The sequence below is a fragment of the Pipistrellus kuhlii genome, unplaced genomic scaffold (genome assembly GCF_014108245.1).
Source record: "Pipistrellus kuhlii isolate mPipKuh1 unplaced genomic scaffold, mPipKuh1.p scaffold_m20_p_1, whole genome shotgun sequence".
Taxonomy (NCBI): domain Eukaryota; kingdom Metazoa; phylum Chordata; class Mammalia; order Chiroptera; family Vespertilionidae; genus Pipistrellus; species Pipistrellus kuhlii.
Window position 1 is genome coordinate 90,990,404 of NW_023425404.1, and position 17,312 is coordinate 91,007,715.

Here is a 17,312-nt window from a genome sequence, read left to right on the forward strand (position 1 = left end):
CATGTGGCTCTTTTCCTTCACAGATCCAAACTGTAAGAGAACATTTGGTAAATCATAGTGGTAGGAGAAGTAATTTCTAGAAGAAATGGACTTAGGAAACAGGTTATAGAGGTAAAGGAAGGGCCCGTGGAGCTTTGGAGTGAGGACTGGAAAGGTAACAGTCTGGGGCAGGGAGAGGTAGAGAGAGGAGGAGGGGGAAAGGGAAAGGCACCGAGTGTGCTCCCAGGAGAAAGAGTGCACTGGGTCTTCCATCCTAAGGGTTTTAAGGATGGAGATTTTAGAGGAGGTCCTGGGGAAGATCTTAATGGAATATTAAGCAACTTTCCAAGTGTGTCCTTTCAGGGTTGTGGTCTCCACTGATTCATTGGCCACACTAGTGTAGGGGATCATTACTTCATGCAGGTGGTCCAGACTTCAGAGCTAAGATCCAGGGTCTGCTGGGTTTAAGCCATATCACGAGAGAAGGAGAAACCAAGGTATAGGGGAGGGAGGCTGAGACCTTCAGCCACTAGGGAACGGATTAAAAGCGGGGTGTGGTTCGTGCCCCTCGGAGCTACAGGCACAATTCAAATGGGGACACTGAATGGCTCAGATGGAAGTTTGCCCACTTCTTTACAATCCCTCCTTTTCGTTTTACTGGGAAAGCAAAGGTATCCTCATCCCTCTACTTTTGGAAATGGTTAGAGTTCCGGAAAGGGATGCAGCGCCCCAACCAGCACGACCGCCTTTGTCCAATGTACTTCAGGGCCTGAAACGGTGCCTGTAAAAGCCAGGATCTGATGAGAGGATAAAGGCTCCACGCCCCCTGCGGCCCCCGTACTCCGCCCCCACAGGGGCAGTGGCGCGCGGCGTGACGTGTCGCTCGCGTGGACCTGGGCGCGCCGAGCCCGGAAGAGGCGCGGCCTGGAAAGGCACAAGGCGGCTACGCGGGGACTGCAGGGTCCCCATGGCGCTGTGGCGCGGCTCTGCGTATGTGGGTTTCCTGGCGTTGGCAGTGGGCTGTGTCTTCCTGTTGGAGCCGCAGCTGCCCCACTCGGCGCTTCACTCCCTTTGGAGCGCGCTGCAACCTGGGCCCACGTACCCCGGACCCGTCTCCCCTGAGGGCCGGTTGGCGGCCGCTTGGGACGCACTCATCGTGCGGCCGGCCCAGCGCTGGCGCCGCGTGGCCGTTGGGTGAGTGCCGCCGGGGCGTGCGTCTCAGCCTCTCCAGGAGGTGTGGCCGTTTGCCTCCGAGGGCCACCTTGGCGGAGGTCAAGCTGGGAAGTTGGAGCCCGCGCGAAACGGGTTCTGCGAGGACCGGGGGAGGCCTTCTTCACGACTTAAGTCGGACTGTCCAGTCAGCCCCTTGGCCATTGCTGCAGGGACTCAACAAACTGCTTTTTTTCTCTTGGCTGACCTTCACCCCTCCCTTGAGTGCGTAGTTCCGTCTTCATAGCCTCTGGGAAATCCCGCTCAGCCAGACACCTTTTCTTTCTGTGCCTCCTTCATTCCACTTTCAGCTCTTCCTGCTCCTCTAGCGACTGCTCTTTTGCAGTCCAAACAGCACTCTTCCTCTTGTTTCTGAACTTCTTGAAGGAAGGAGTGCTTTTAGCTACCGACTTTATTTCTTTACTAGAGGCCCAGTGTATGAAATTTGTGCATGGGAAAAGGGTCTCCTCAGCTCAGCCTGCACTCTCTCCAATGTGGGACCCCTCAGGATCTGTGGCCCCTAACTGCTCTCCCCTGCCTGCCTGCCTGATCGCTTCTAACCTCCTTGGCCCTGTCAACATGGCTTTGTTTAGAAGACTGGAAGATGTTCAGTCTAATGAGCATATTGCCCTTTTATTAGTATAGATGCCTTGCTTCCCCTTCCTTAAGGCTGTAGTTTGGAGACCAGCACTCCACAGAAACTCCTCTCAAAGCTCACTGGTGACTTGGTAATTTTCAAATTCAGCTGCCATTTTTAGTCTCCATTATGGACTCTCTCTGCAGCCTCATGCCCTTCTCTGAAACTCATTTCTTACTAATCTAGTGATATTGCATATTTAGGATTCTCCCAAGTCACCGTGCCTCCTTTCTTTGTATTCCTCTCTGGGAATGTAATTATTTCCTTTCAGTAACTTAAGTTCCTGTCTCTTAGTTCAACTTCAGTTCTCTTGATATCACCTCAAAAGCACCATAGAAAAACAGTCTTATACTATCATATTAGTTTCTGTTATTGTTGGGGCCAGGAAGGCTAAGGCAGAAAGTAAAGTTATTCCTTACAAATAAATAATCTATGTAATCTAGCATGTTGTCTACTTTAAAGAACACTCGAACGTTAGCTAGTATTTTTTTATATCACATATTCATTGTTTATTTAGATGTTTGATTTTTATCTGTTTTTCAAAGTTGGGCCCTTTTACCCACTTCCTTACCAGCTTCATTGGCCTCTCTGGCTTTATGCACATTGATTCATCAACTACATGTGTATCAGGTCCACACTAGGGTTCTGAGGATACAGAGATTGATGAAGCAAGGTCCTTATCTCATTTGTGGAAATATATATTCATTATGTTAGCTTGGGCTCCTGTAAAAGAAGACCACAAACTGGGTGCTTTAAAAACAGAAATGTATTTTCTCACAGGTCTAGAGGCTGATAGGCCAAGGTCAAGGTGCTTGCAAGGTTATTCTACCTAACATGCAGATGGCCACCTTCTTGCTGTGTGTACTTACATGGCCTTTCCTCTGTGCATGAGCTTTCCTGTTGTCTCCTCCTCCTCTTACTAGTATATGGACACTAGTCCTGTTGGATTATGGCCTCATTTGCCCTTAATTGCTTCTTTAAATAGTGTCTATCTGCAAATACAGTTACATTTGTGGTTAGGGTTTCAACATATGAATTGGAGGCCCAGGGCAGAGGGTGGGGGAAGAGTGACAATTCTGTCCATTACAATTATGAGAAGTGATTTGCTGGACTAGTAGTAAAAACAAGGTAGCTTGTGTCCCAAAGAATGATTACTCATTCTTCCTAGGATGAGGTTTCAAAAAGAAAAGCTCTATCTGAGAAGGGACATTCCATTTGCTATTGCTCTATCACAAATCACCTAAAAACTTTGTAGCTTAAAACATTTCATGTCATTTTATTTTATTATCTCTCATGATTCTGAGATTTGACTGGGCTCAGCCAGGCAATTCTCATTTTGGGTTGTACAGTTTCAGTTATATGATGGCTGGGACCAGGATCATCTTAAAAGTTGATTATAGTTATTAGCTGCAACTGGTTTTAAGGGGAGGATATAGAACAAATGTTGATGGGAAGAGTGTAAAAAAAGAACATATGGAATGGAACACCTCCTCCTCCCTCCCTCCCAGTTAAAGCATTATTTATGGTAGCAAAAATTCAATATCTGTTTTTTTCTCTTGGTTGGAAACAAGAAAATACATAAACAAAGCAATGAAATATTATATAGCAGTTAAAATAAATTTACAAAGTTTCATTTATCAATATCTTGTGAAAAAAAGGAAACTACAGAAGGCTATGTATCATGACACACTTGTGGGCCATCGTACTGACTTGCATGGGATAAGTCCTGGGAAGTGGGAGTTCTCCATATGAAAGTGGAGGAATAAATTTACCTAGGCAGAGAGAACCAAATGTGAAGAAGTACATAGTTTGGGAACAGCAAGTTGAAGGGTATTCTTTAAGAAGAAGAAGAATAAAACAAAATATGATTAAAAAAATATATTAGGGTAAGGACCTATGGCAGAGAAATGTCAAAAAATGATGCCAAGAAGGGACTTTTTGTATTTATTTATTTATAAAATCATTATTGTTGAGAGTATTACAGATGTCCCCCATTTTCCCCCGCATTGCCTTCCTCCACTTGGTTCCCACCCTGCCCCAGGCCTTCACCACCCTGTTGTCTGTGTCCATAGGTTATGCATATAAAATCTTTGGTTAATCTCTTCCCCTCCACCCTTGTTCCCCCTGAGATTCATCATTCTGTTACATGTCTCCATGCCTCTGGTTCTGTTTTATTCATCAGTTTATTTTGTTCATTAAATTCCTTGTTCATTGGTTTTGATTTTTAGATTCAATTGTTAATAGATATATATTTATTGCCATTTTATTTTTTTAATTTTTATTATTTCATTTTCTATTTTTTTTCTCTCTGGAACATCAAGTTTATTATAAGACTTGAGAGAACCAAATATTTAATAAGCAGCTCACAAACATGGGAGCAAAGGAGCAGGGAAGGGAAGGGACCCAGTGAAAAGTCCAGTCTCTGGTCTCATTCAGGTGGGGGCTGAGGGATGGACCCACAGCGAGGGCAGCCTCTCCTCTTGACCTCTGGGGGCTCCAGGCAGTCCTACAAGCTCAGCAGGCATTGTCCTTCTGAAGACCAAGGTGCTGCTGGATACCCTCCTGGTGTGGATCCTGTAGCTGTTTATTATTCATTTTCTAAATCTTTCTTTGTTTTCTTCTTCCTCTTCTTAAAGAATACCCTTCAACATTTTCTGTAATAGTAGTTTGGTGGTGATGAACTCCTTCAGCTTATTTTTTTAAATGTGAGGCTCTTTATCTGACCTTCAATTCTAAATGAGAACTTTGCTGGGTAATCTTGTTTGTATGTCCTTGCTATTTATCACTTTGACTATTTATTGCCACTCCCTCCTGGCCTGCAAAGTTTCTGTTGAGAAATTAGTTGACAGTTGTATGGGTGCTCCCTTGCAAGTAACTAACTGTTTTTCTCTTGCTGCTTTTAAAGATTCTCTCTTTGTCTTTTCTTTTTTCCCCCCTCATTGCCTTTGATCATATTTTTATTCAAAATTAGCTGTCCAAAGTGACTTGACCATTATGGAATAAACAAATTTAAGTTTATGCCACGGGTTTCTTTTCTTCTGTGGTGAGTTTCTTTTCTGTGGGCTTCTCAGCTGCTGGTTTCTTGGTAGCTGCAGCCTTTTTCCCCACCAAAGGCTGCTTCTGCTTCTTAAGGCCAACAGCCTTCTTTCCTTTCTTCCCTACCACACCCCCTTCTCATCTGATTTGGCTTCTAGTGCTGCTTCTGCTTTATCCATCCAAAGCTTGTGGTTCTTGGCCTGGTGAAGAATGATGTTCTTGCGCATGGTCTTTGCATATGGATATAGCTTCAAAATGATTCTCAGGTTTTTCAGTGGATTCTTCTTCAGGACTCTGCGATAAATCTTCTTGCATGGTGCTCACAGGGCTCTTTGGATCTCTGGGCTTTTCGAGATTCTGCTAAGGTCTGTATTGAGCATCTTGTGCTTGGGAAGATTGTATTTATTCTTGAGGGAGGCAGCTCTACGCCAAATGCCAGACAGCTCATCTAAATTGCGGGAAAGCACTTTCAGTTCAAATGCAGAAACAGCCCACATGCCCTCCAGGTGCAAGTTTCAAAATGTTCAGTTTGCTTACATTTAGCAGAGTAATTCCAGGGATGTTTCTGAAGGCTTTGATGATACCGTTGTCCTCATTGTTAATGATAAAGGTCCCCTGCGCTGGATATGGCGTTGGTTTCTCATTTTGCCCTCATTTGCTGAGAGGCATAGACCTTTTTTATATCATTCCAGGCCTTAAGTTTCTTAAGAAGCAAAACAGCTTCCTTGGTTTTCTTGTAGCCTTCAACTTTATCTTTAACCACCAAAGGAAGTTCAGGAACTTCCTCAATACGATGACCTTTAGACATGACCAGTGCTGGTAAGGCTGAGGCAGTGAGGGCAGAGTAAATGGCATATTGTTTCTGTGTTGTGTTTACTCTGAGGTGCCAACGGCGCCAGGTTTTGGTTGGTGCAAATATGCGGCCCTCATGACACATATTTCCAAAAGCATCCCGGCCAGAATGATGAGTTCCACCACCTCAGACTCTGGGAATTCAAGCCATAGCCCTGCCAGCCCAGACTCAGCACTGGTTTGATGACCTGCCAGTTCACTGACAGCATAGGGCTGTCTATTGTTTTTGCACAAGTTGGTGTGAACAAAGTTCACAAATATCTGGTTGAATAAGAGTCTTGAACACAGCAGGCAAAGTGACATTTTTGCCAGATGTTTCACCCTTTTCAGAGTACATTGATATCAGTGGACGAGCACACGCCATGGTGGAGAGAGGAGAGGGTCCTCTCTTTGTCTTTAATAATTGACATTTTAATTCTGATGTGTGTTGGTGTGGGCCTCTGTGGGTTCCTCTTGTTTGGGACTCTAGGGCTTCCTGAACTTATAAGTCTATTTCTTTCACTAGGTAGGAGAAGTTTTCTGTTATTACTTCTTCAAATAGGTTTTCAATATCTTGCTTTCTCTCTTCTTCTAGCACCCCACAATGCAAATGTTGGTATGCTTGAAGTTGTCTTAAAGGCTCCTTACACTATCTTCATATTTTTTAATTCTTTTTACTCTTCTGATTGGGTGTTTTTGCTTCCTTATATTCTAAATCATTGATTTTATTCTCAGCATCCTCTATTCTACTGTTGAATCCCTGTAAATTATTCTTAATTTCAGTTAGTGTATGCTTTCTTTCCAACTGGTCCTTTTTCATGTTTTTGAAATTTTCACTAAGGTTCTTAAAAGTCTCACTAAGTCCCTTGAAGAGCAAACTTATAACCATTGTTTTTGAACTCTATCTAGTTTTCTTCCTTCCATTTCATTTAGATCTTTTTCTGTTTATTTCTTCAGTTCTTTATTTGTGACATCTTTTTTTGTCTCTGCATTTTGGCTGCTTCCCTGTGTTTGTTTCTGTGTATTAGGTAGAGCTGCTGTGTCTCCTGGAGTTGGTATAGTGGCCTTGTATAGAGGTGTCCTATAGGGTCCAGTGGCTCAGCTGCCCCAGTCACCTGAGTGGGGCACTTGAAGTGCACCACTGTGTGGTCTGTGTGCATCATCTTATAGTTGAGCTTTGATTGCTGTTTGAAGGAATTGACCTTCAAACCAATTGGCTGTGAGGACCAGCTGTGTCTACAATGGAAGAGCTGCTGTGCAGGAGACATCTTTATGGGGCAGGACTTGCTTCAGTAGGGCTTTGGTGCTCACTGAATCAGTCCCTTGAATGTGTCACTTGTGGATGTGTAGAGTTGTAATCTGGTATGGTCTGAAGTTGACCACCAGGTGCATTGGTTCTAGGGCCTAAAGTCAGCCAGTGCTTGGGGCCATCCAATCAGGAGCTAAAGAGCCATCTGCAAATGGTTGCTACTTATGTTGGGTTTGGAGGTACCCAGATGAAGCCAAGCTGTGAAGAAAAGCAGGCTAATGCCTGGTCTTAGGCCCCTTATTGATAGGTATGGGGCACACTGATATCAGCTGCTGCTTGTTTAAAATATTTTAATAAAGTCTAAAGCCTGATCCAGGACAGGCCATTCATATGGAAAAGCCATTGTAAATAGCTTGGGTGAGGCTGCAAATTGGATTGGTGTGGTCTCAGGAAATCACCAGGGCAGAGCAAACAATGTGAGCCACACTGTTGGAAACAGATATAGCTGCCAGTTAGCTCTGCAACGGGGAAAGTCTAAGCATAGGAACCTAACTCCTGTGAGCATTCCAGTCTGAGAGTTCTTGCCTTGATGCCATATAATTCAATTCTTTCCCAAATGTCCCAGGTTCCTTTCAAGCCACCTCTCCAGCCCAGAGAAATGAGTCTGAGTAAGTTCATGTGCCAGCCCTTTAGAAGGAACAGCTGGGACTTCCACAGCCTCACTCAGCCACAATCACTGCTGGTTTTTAGAACCCGAAGTTAGGGGACTTCTCTTTCAAGCTCTGGATCCCTGGGCTGGGGGTCTGTTGTGGGGATGGGGTCCCTTGCTCCTCATGGGCAATCTCTGCAGCCTAGATATCCTTCCTGATTAAAAAAAAAAGCTGTATGTGGGCATCAGACCAGCCCACCCTATGCTTCTGCCCCTCCCACCAGTCTCAGTATACTTTCTTTTCTTCTCTAATTATAGGACCTCCATTCAGCCAGATTTCAGGTGGTTTTGAATGATGGTTGTTCTGTATTTTAGTTGTAATTTTGATGTGATTGTGGGAGAATGTGAGTACCGGTATTTACCTATGTCACCATCTTAGTTCTTACCAAGAAGGGCCTTTAATATCAAGATAGGTGATGATTTTTTTTTTTTTTTTAAATCATTTTAAAAAAAATCAGGTAAATGATGTAGAATTCTGGTGGGAATGTGAAAGATGTTTGTTTCACATCATTTTCATGAGTAATAGGTATCCATTGGTAATATTTCTCATTACTCCAAGAGATTTTTATCCTAAAGATGGGGTTGTGCAAGGGGTAGGCAGGAGAAAGTGCAGTACATATACCAGAACCCCTTTTGAAGTGTGTGTGATAATTTGACTTACTAGTTGAATTACTAGAATAACACACACACACACAATTTAATGTGATTCATAAGGAGGAAAGTACTGAGACCCTGACTCTCATTAAGAGGCCAATGTAAGGTCTGTGTTAAGGGAGAAAATGACCTTTTCTTGCTTGCCAGTGATGTCAAACACAAGAGATTTGATAGGTTGAAAGTGCTAAAGAAAGGCTGTCAAAAATGACAGATTTTTAGTATGTAAGATCTTACAGCAATCTTCTGTAGGTAGATACAGATATTATCATCTAGTTTTCACCGATGAGTAAACTGAAGCTTACTAGAAACATTGATTTGCCCAAGACCACAATTAGCAAATGCCAGAAGCCCAACTCCAACCCATTCCTGGCCCATCCGTGTTCATGCCACAATGTTGCAATTAAGAGATTAAGAAAAAGGAACAACTTTGTGGTGCAAAGTAACCAGTTTGATTTCAAAGGAGGGGAAATTTACATGGTGTGGAATTGCAGGTGAAAGAGAACCACAGCTGCTGACTACAAGAGCCTGGAGTTAGGAGTATATTGAGGAATGGTAGGGTTGGCTGCAGATTTTGATGTCAGAACTTAGGTTGAAGCCAGAGGTGGATAGCATCACCCAAGAAGAAAACAAGAAAGGAAGGTAAATGGCAAGGATGGCATTTGGGGAGGCACTGTCATGTAAGGTGTTGGATCAGAACCAGAGAAATATAGGATAAAAGAAGTTTTAAGAAAATTGTCAGTGCCAAGTCCACCACCACATCTTTCTAGAACGTGCCTCACCTTCCCGCTTCAAATCAGACCTGATACCAAAGGCTCATTAGGTGAATGATGAACCCCTTAACTTGGGAACAATCTCTTTATGTTCCCCCATACCTGGCTTCACCCTCACCTTTGAAACCTATCTGACTCTTCTCCCTACTCAAACACTCTATTCTGACTAGATCAACATTCTTATGGTGTCCAAACACAAAGTTAATGCCTAAGCTTCAGTGTCAGATAAATCGGTTTGAAACTGGCTTCTCCATCCATGGCCTTTGGAATGTTAGAGGACTTCTTTTTTCTCAGTGGAAAGTGGTGATGACTACTCTCCTGTCTTGGATGTTTTGCAAATTGGTGTCATTTAACTGAAAATGCCTGCCTTCTTTCTCTAGAGCACCATCCAAGGGTCAGCCCTGGGACTATTGCCTCTTCCCTTTCAGATTTCTACAGTTCTCTACTTTGTAGTACTTGTGATTAGCTCTTTTAATATCTCAGGTGTGGTGTTACAGCTTAAAAAAACCCTAGGAAACATTTTACAGATGATGAAACAGAAGGGAAGTGATAATGCCATCAGTGGTCAAGGGGGTCTCTGGCCAGAGAAAGTATTCTGCTTCCCCAGTTCTTGTCTTGCTTGAATAAATTCAAACAAGAGACAACAAATGGCAGCAAAAACACACAGGATTTATTTGTAGGAAAGAAATACACTCAGATAGGACCTGAGTGGGCAACTCAGCTGGCTGAAACAAAACCAAGCTTGGGTGGGGTTTGAGATATTTATATCCCTAGACTGGAGTGCCACTCAGTAAGTCTCCCCTTCCCTTATTTCTCAAAAGACACACACACACACACACACACACACACACACACACACTCAAACACTGTATCTCTAAGTTATAAGGTTCCTTCACCTAAGTGTTTTGCCACCAGTTAGAACACATCCTGGAGGGCTCTGAATCTTTCCTGCTCACATAGGGGCCTACCACCTCCATTGTCTATTTTTAGTTTGTCAAGTCTCACACGTACTCCCTCCAAGTCCCAGCTGCCTCTCCCAACCTTTCCCAGCTCATATCTTTCTAGCTGCCTACTATAACAATAAGAACCATTGCTTGTGCCTTTAAGGAATTTAGAGGGTAAAAGGGAGAACTGTGTCCCCTTCCCTGCCTCCAACCTGTCTCTAATAATAGGCAAGGAAGCCCAGTCTTCCAGCTCCCTCCGCTTGCCCCTTCAGCCTCTTGTTTGGGTATTCAAAATCTGTTGTCTTCCTTTTATTTTCCAGTTATTTCTTCTGTGTCTATATTTTCTCCAAACACATTACAATCATATATGTATATATACTTTTTTTTTTTAACTAAAGTGTGAAATTCTGCCTGTCACATAAGCATAATTTTGTCTTCTGATTCTTTTGTCCCTTCACTCCCTTTATTTCCTAACTAGAGGCCCAATGCATGAAAATGCATGCACTGGAAGAGGGATCCCTCAGCCTGGCCTGCTCCCTCTGACCTCAGAGATGGGAGGCAACCCGGCAATCAGGGGAAGGCGATGCCCCAATCACACCTCTACTGCTGCCATTGCCTGTAGCGCAAGCCTCGGCCAGCCCTGGTTACCTCAGCCTCAGGCGTCCAGGCAGCCACCATCCGAGGCTTGCCTGCACCTCTGGCCAGCCCTGGGTGGCTGGGGGGCTAAGGAGATGGGGGACTCTGGAGGCAGGTGTGCAGAATGGCCAGGCCTGCCTGGAGGTGGTGCAAGGGGTTGGCAGAAGAGGCTGAGGGAACTGGGAGCTGCCATCTTGTGGCTGTGAGCACCGCCATCTTTGAGACCATGGTGGTCAATTAGCATATTCCCTCCTTATTGGCTGAGAGTGCCACCATCTTTGAGAGTGGGGCAGTCAACATATTCCCTCCTATTGGCTGTGGAGTGCTGCCATCTTTGTGATGGCATGAGGGTCAATTAGCATATTCCCTCCTTATTAGATATGATAATAAAGCCTGTAAACAATGTGCTTGCTTACATTTTAGTATGCTGTTGCATGAGGTAAGTGCAGAGAAAGATTCCTACTCTGGTTAAAGTTTAATAATATATATCTAGAAAACACATATATATACACTAGAGGCCTGTTGCAGGAAGATTGGCACATAGTAGATGTCAGTGATCTTTTTATTTTTATGGGTGACCATTAAATACAAAGTTTTCTTCTATAAGATTGTTTTCCCCCTGGTATTCATGGCATGATTGGGGACGGGAATGAAACATGTTACTTTAGCCCTAGCCAGTTTGGCTCAGTGGATAGAGCATCAGCCTGCGGACTGAAGGGTTCCAGATTTGATTCCCGTCAAGGGCATATGCCCAGGTTGTGGGCTCAATCCTCAGTAGGGGGTGTGCAGGAGGCATCCTATCAATGATTCTTTCTCATCATTGATGTTTCTGTCTCCTTCTCCCTCTCTGAATTCAATAAGGATATATATCTACACTAATAAAAGAGAAACATGCAAATTGACCATCACTCCGCTACACCCACCAGCCAATCAGTATGCAAATTAACCCAACAAAGATGGCAGTTAATTTACATACGCAGGCACAGAGCAAAGACTGAAGACAGCTTAGAAGAGGGAGGAAAAGTAGAGGGGTGGCGGTAGGAGGGAAGCCCGCCTGGGCAGGCTTCACTCCCTTCTCTGCTTCACTCAGGTTGCAGGAAGCCCTATTTTTTTTTTTTTTTTTTTTAATGTTACCTTGGTACTCACGATTTTTTAAACTCAAAATTAGCCCTGTTGTGTTTTGTCTTGTGTTGCAAAATATGTTGAACATTGTTCTTTCAGATTTATTATTTTGTAACTTTTGCAAACTCAGATTTCTCCATTATTATCATCTTTGAAGAATCACACTTTTAAGGTCTCAGCAGAACTAGATATGAAGATGATGTGTTTATTGAAGTCATTATTTCCAAATATGGGTATCTCTCAATATCTGAATTTTTACTGTACAGACTCAGGACCCAAATCCATTTGGATACACTTTCCAGGTAGAACTGTTTGGTGGAAATAGTATCCCTGGCTATCCAAACTCTCACTGTCTGAAACCTACTAAAGTCAAGGATCCCCGTATTCTTACTAAGATTCTACCCTATAGACATCTAATGTTGCATTTGTAGGAATACAGGATACTGTCTGAGGTGGAATTGGGACATGTTTACAAGGTGTATTTGGTTTATTATCATATATGGCTGTGAAAGAAATTTATTTTAAACATTTTTCAGGACCTGCCACATGCATGTCAGTGTGTTTTATGCTCTAAAAGGCATGCTAATGCTTAGAGCCTTTCCTAGTTGGCCAGAGTAATTATGTGTCCTTGATTGTAAAAGAATAAGAAAATTTGAGTATTTAGGTGTTTACATTTTTGTAGACAAAATTCTTTCCTAAATATAGGCTCCATAGAGGAGGAACTAATAAAATAATTTTTGCCATGAGGATTCAATCATTTTCTGTCATGAGGAGGGATGTGTCTCTTTCCCAACCTTGTAAGCCTTACTTGAGTGTTGTAAATAATATCTAGCCTACATACAAACCTTTGGAAAGTGTTCTTTGTTGCCCTGGTCTGTGTTGCTCAGTGGTTAGACTGTCAGCCCATGCACTCAAGGGTCACAGGTTCACAAGTCAAGGAAAGGCACATACCTGGGTTACAGGTTCAATTCTCAGCTCCAGTCATGGTGGATGTGGGAGGCAGCCAATCAATGTGTCTCTCTCACATTAATGTTTCTCTCTCTCCCTTCCTCTCTCTCTTCCATTCTCTCTGAAAATCAATGGAAAAAAATATCATCAGGTGAGGATTAACAAAAAAAAATAAAAAAAAATATTACTTGTTAAGTTAGAAAAGTAATGTGTGCTTATAAACATTAGAAATATATCTAATAAAAAAATAAAATTCCTCTCCTTACCACAGTCTCATTCCTCTTAGAGTTTGCAATCATTAATGATTTGGTGTATTAATTTCCAGATCAAGATTTTTTTTTTTTTTTTTTTTTTTTTTTTTTTAAATATATATTTTATTGATTTTACACAGAGAGGAATTGAGAGGGACAGAGAGTTAGAAACGTCGATGAGAGAGAAACATCAACCAGCTGCCTCCTGCACACCCCCCACTGGGGATGTGCCCGCAACCAAGGTACATGCCCTTGACCGGAATCGAACCCGGGACCCTTCAGTCCACAGGCCGACGCTCTATCCACTGAGCCAAACCGGTCACGGCCAGATCAAGATATTTTTTTAAAGCAACTAGAAGGTAAACATAGTTATATATTTCACACTAAAATTCAATCCATTCAGTTCCCTATATTGATGAGTTTACCTTCTGGTTTCAAAGCTGCCCAGTATTAACCTGGAAGCCCAGCCACTTTTATCACCAGGAACTGTTTTAATTGGCCCTCTATGAGCCTTGCTCTTCTCAGAGGCTAGGAGCTGCCTATGTGGTCATTAGCCCCACTGCCAAGAATGACATCCCCATTTGGCAGAGGCAGGAATAGTGACTTGCAGTGGAAAGACCTCAACTAGCTACCCAAATTATTCAGTCATTCTTTTAGGGTATGACTTTTAGCAAAGAAACACTGACATACAAGCCAGAACTTTCTTCTTTTTTTTAACCACTTGTACGCCATAGGCATCTATAGATACAAGCGGCAGACCTTTTTAATTAAATTCAAAATATCATGTCAGTTAACTAGTTAAAATCCTTACCAGAGGATATTTTTTCTATTGATTCTTAGAGAGTGGAAGGGAGGAGTAGGATTTCGGCTAATTTATCTCATGATCTATGTCCTTCCTTTCAGAGTCAATGCATGTGTGGATGTGGTGCTCTCAGGGGTGAAGCTTTTGCAGGCACTTGGCCTGAATCCTGGGGATGGGAAAGATCACTCCATCCTGCACTCAAGGAATGATCTGAAAGAAGCCTTCACTCACTTCATGGGGAAGGGAGCAGCTGCAGAGCGCTTCTTCAGCGATAAGGAAACTTTCCATGATGTTGCCCAGGTTGCATCGAAGTTCCCAGGAGCCCAGGTCTGTTTGGTTGGCTAGCAGTACGTTAAGAGGATGGGAAAATATATCTTTTCTGTATGGTTCCTAGAAGCAACCAAGCAACTTCTTCCTCCAGTTTTCCCAAGGGAATGACTGTTGGGAATCCAGTTCTGCAATGTTTTCTTTTATAAAACTGTTTATCTGACCTTCTGTTAACTCTGCTGCTTCTGGTCAGATCAATCAGCATTTATGGAGCATATTTACTAAAATTTTGGTTCTGATTCATCCATGTTACCCAAGCTTAAGTTAGGAAAGATATCTTCTAACTGGTTTGGAAATTGCTTGTGACTATTAACTTGCAATAATCCTAACATGGCCTAGACCTTCCTGAGCAGAAGACAAGGCCAAACCATCAGTTCCAGCTTTTGCCTGGGCCTCACCTCTGTTCCACTGATCCCAAGCAATGAATATTTCTCCAGTTCAGCACTACTGACATTTAGGACTGGACAATTCTTTGTTGTGGGGGCTTTCCTGAACATTGTAAGACATTTAGCAGCATCTCTGGCCTCTAACCATTATGTGACAGTAGCACTTCCTCTTTTCCCCCCACTGTGACAGTTGAAAATGTTTCCAGGATGGGGAAGGGGAAGGAAGTAAAATCACCCCTTGTTGAGAACCTCAGGATTAGACTGATGATTCTCAGAGTTGAACATGTGCATCAGAAGCACTTGAATGTGGTATTGAAAACACAGATTCCTGGGTCCCAGAGTTTCTGATTCAGTGTATATGGCATGGGACCTAAGAATATATCCTTCTGGCAAGTTTCCTGGTTATATTGATGCTATTGTTCTGAGCATGTTGTTTTGAGAATCACAAGTACACAGGGTAGAATCTGTCAGAGATACAATTAGGGGAACCTCAAGCCCATCTGGTGATCATAAACAAAGCTCTGGGGCCTGCAAGGTCCAGACAACTTTCAAGAGGCTCACTTGGAGTAAGAAACAATGCTGGGGCAGGAGACCTGACCAACCATGGCTCTTACCCTGGGCCAGCACACCTGTTTGTCACACATGCCCCTATGCCTCTTGAGGTTGAATTGTGGTGGTTTGTTTAAACATTTCTCCACCCCACTCCATCTCGCCCCTGATTCTTCTTACCTAAAATCTTCCTTTGGCTAGTCACCTGACCGTGGTTGTAACTCTTACTAGGGAGGCTCTTAATGCCATTTTTAATTGGTAACTTCCACGGGCTATCTTTTATTTTGATAACTTTTAAGATTTAAACATTGTTGTGGGGTTTTCCTTTGAAGCTGCCCATTTGAACATTAGAAATGGGCATGGGCATTACCCAACTGAGTTTCTAAACGAGATAGCAACTGTTAAAATTTTATTTATGATAGTTTTGCATCTGAGCTCAGTAGTGAAGGTCTGATCTCTTATGAAAGAATCTTGATAGTTTTAACATGATGACAAGTTTAGTCTTTATGACGATGTATTTAAATCACCAGTTTGGTTTCTATTTTCTCTGCTTTGATCATGGCTTTTGTTTCATAACAAAATTTCTTTCTACAAAACTTAACCTAGCTTTTAGAACATCCAAATTATTTCTTGTAAAACCTAAAATGTGTTATTTATTTCCCACTAAGGTGATACTTCATTTGGTGCCTTTTCTAATTTCCTTAAGGCAGATTGACTGATAAACAGCAGTTAGTAACTATTAAATGAAAACTTAAATCCACTTCTTAGAATCTTAATATTTTCCCCAACATATTTAGTAAATTCTAGCCATCACAGTTAAATACAAAGTTAAGGCTAACATATTAAAGGCCAAATTTCAACCTATGTATCAACAGAAAGTTTTAAGTTTGTCCCTAGAAAGCTATTACTATAGGAAGTGATTGGTTGACACAAATTACAGTGGGATTACAGTGATGTCTAACATCTAGAATTGAATTATTTACTAGTATTTAGTCTGTGCCTCTGTGTGGAGCTGAGGACCAGGAAGGTGAGGTAGCAGCATTCTACCTAAGGCTGCTAAGCTTTCATAATAGAGCATCAGTTTTATCTCCCACTTGTCAGATTTCCAAAGCACATGAATTCATCTTTAGTCAGCAACATGAAATAGCAGCCTTGAATTATCACTTCTCCAGGTCTGTGTCCTGGGCTGAGAGATGGTGTTTAGGAAACAGCATTGTCCTCTAGGAAAGCCTTTGTATTTCCTAACACATCTGTTTGTTTCTTTCTTTTTCAAAATGTAGCAACAAAAGTTTCTTGAGCACTTATTATAAGGGGGGGTGGGGGGGGGGGAGAAACAGTCCCTACCCTGAAGGAGCTAGACATGTACCCAGATGATAATAGTCCCAGTGGACAGGGGCTGCAGTAGCGGTTTGTTCGGAGTATAGGGGAAGCGGAGGCTCTGGAATCCTGTCTGGGTGGAAGGGTGTGGAGGCTGGGATGGCTGTGGAGAAGAGGAAATAGAAGGCACTGCAGAAGAAGTGATAACTGCAGCTGACTCTTAAAAAGTGACCAGGGATATACCAGTGTATGAGAAGGGCAGGCACACAGAGGAACACAAACTTGTAGAACTGCAAGTACGATGTGGAAGGTGGAAAGGAGAGCAGGGGCAGCTAAAGAAGCCCTGTGTGCCTCACTTAGGAGTTTTGTTTCAATTCATTGTAGTGTTTATTGGATGACTTTCAGAAGGAGAGTGACATAATCATAAACTCTTAGAAGGATTACATTGTAAAAGATAAGATCTGTGCACACTTGTCCTGTTTCCTTTATCTGTTCTATCTGCCTTAAAGTTCAAGGCCAAATTTGATCCAGGGTTAAGGCAATTATACTAATTTCCATGGTTAGCATATTTGTTTTCTTCACCTTTCCTTATAACTCAGTCCATTTACCTGTGGGTTTAATGTTTTATTAGCTTCACTTCAGTGTCCTTGTAAAGTCACCTCAAAATATTTTTTGGAAAAAAATATAATTCAAAATTTAAGAATTATTAAGGTTTGATAACATAGTTGTGCTAAATATGTCTAATAACCTTGAACTACGGTATCTTACAGCACTATGTAGGAGGAAATGCAGCTTTAATTGGACAGAAATTTGCAGCCAACTCAGATCTAAAGGTAGGTCAAATTCCCAGATTAAAATCTGTCCCTTCCACTACTTTTCAATAATTTTAGGAGCAAGAATGAATATCTTATTCACCGTACAGACCACCTTGTTAGGAGCCAATATAATAATAGTAG

General features: G+C 42.5%; 1 protein-coding gene and 1 pseudogene across 4 annotated transcripts in view; one reads left to right on the top strand and one right to left on the bottom strand.

Annotated features, from left to right (window-relative positions):
- Positions 1 to 871: 871 nt before the first annotated feature.
- The window catches only part of ADPGK (ADP dependent glucokinase), a 63,161-nt gene continuing 46,720 nt past the window's right edge, over positions 872 to 17,312 (top strand). For 2 of the 4 annotated variants that reach the window (XM_036456700.2, XM_036456709.2), the window contains exons 1-3: positions 872 to 1,173; positions 13,879 to 14,104; positions 17,127 to 17,189. In XM_036456700.2, the coding sequence (XP_036312593.1) occupies positions 947 to 1,173; positions 13,879 to 14,104; positions 17,127 to 17,189 (516 nt within the window). In that variant the 5' untranslated portion in view covers positions 872 to 946. The remainder of the gene's footprint in view (positions 1,174 to 13,878; positions 14,105 to 17,126; positions 17,190 to 17,312) is intronic. The other 2 variants (XM_036456712.2, XM_036456720.2) reach the window with 2 other exon arrangements.
- On the bottom strand, positions 4,761 to 6,092 carry LOC118729298 (annotated as a pseudogene).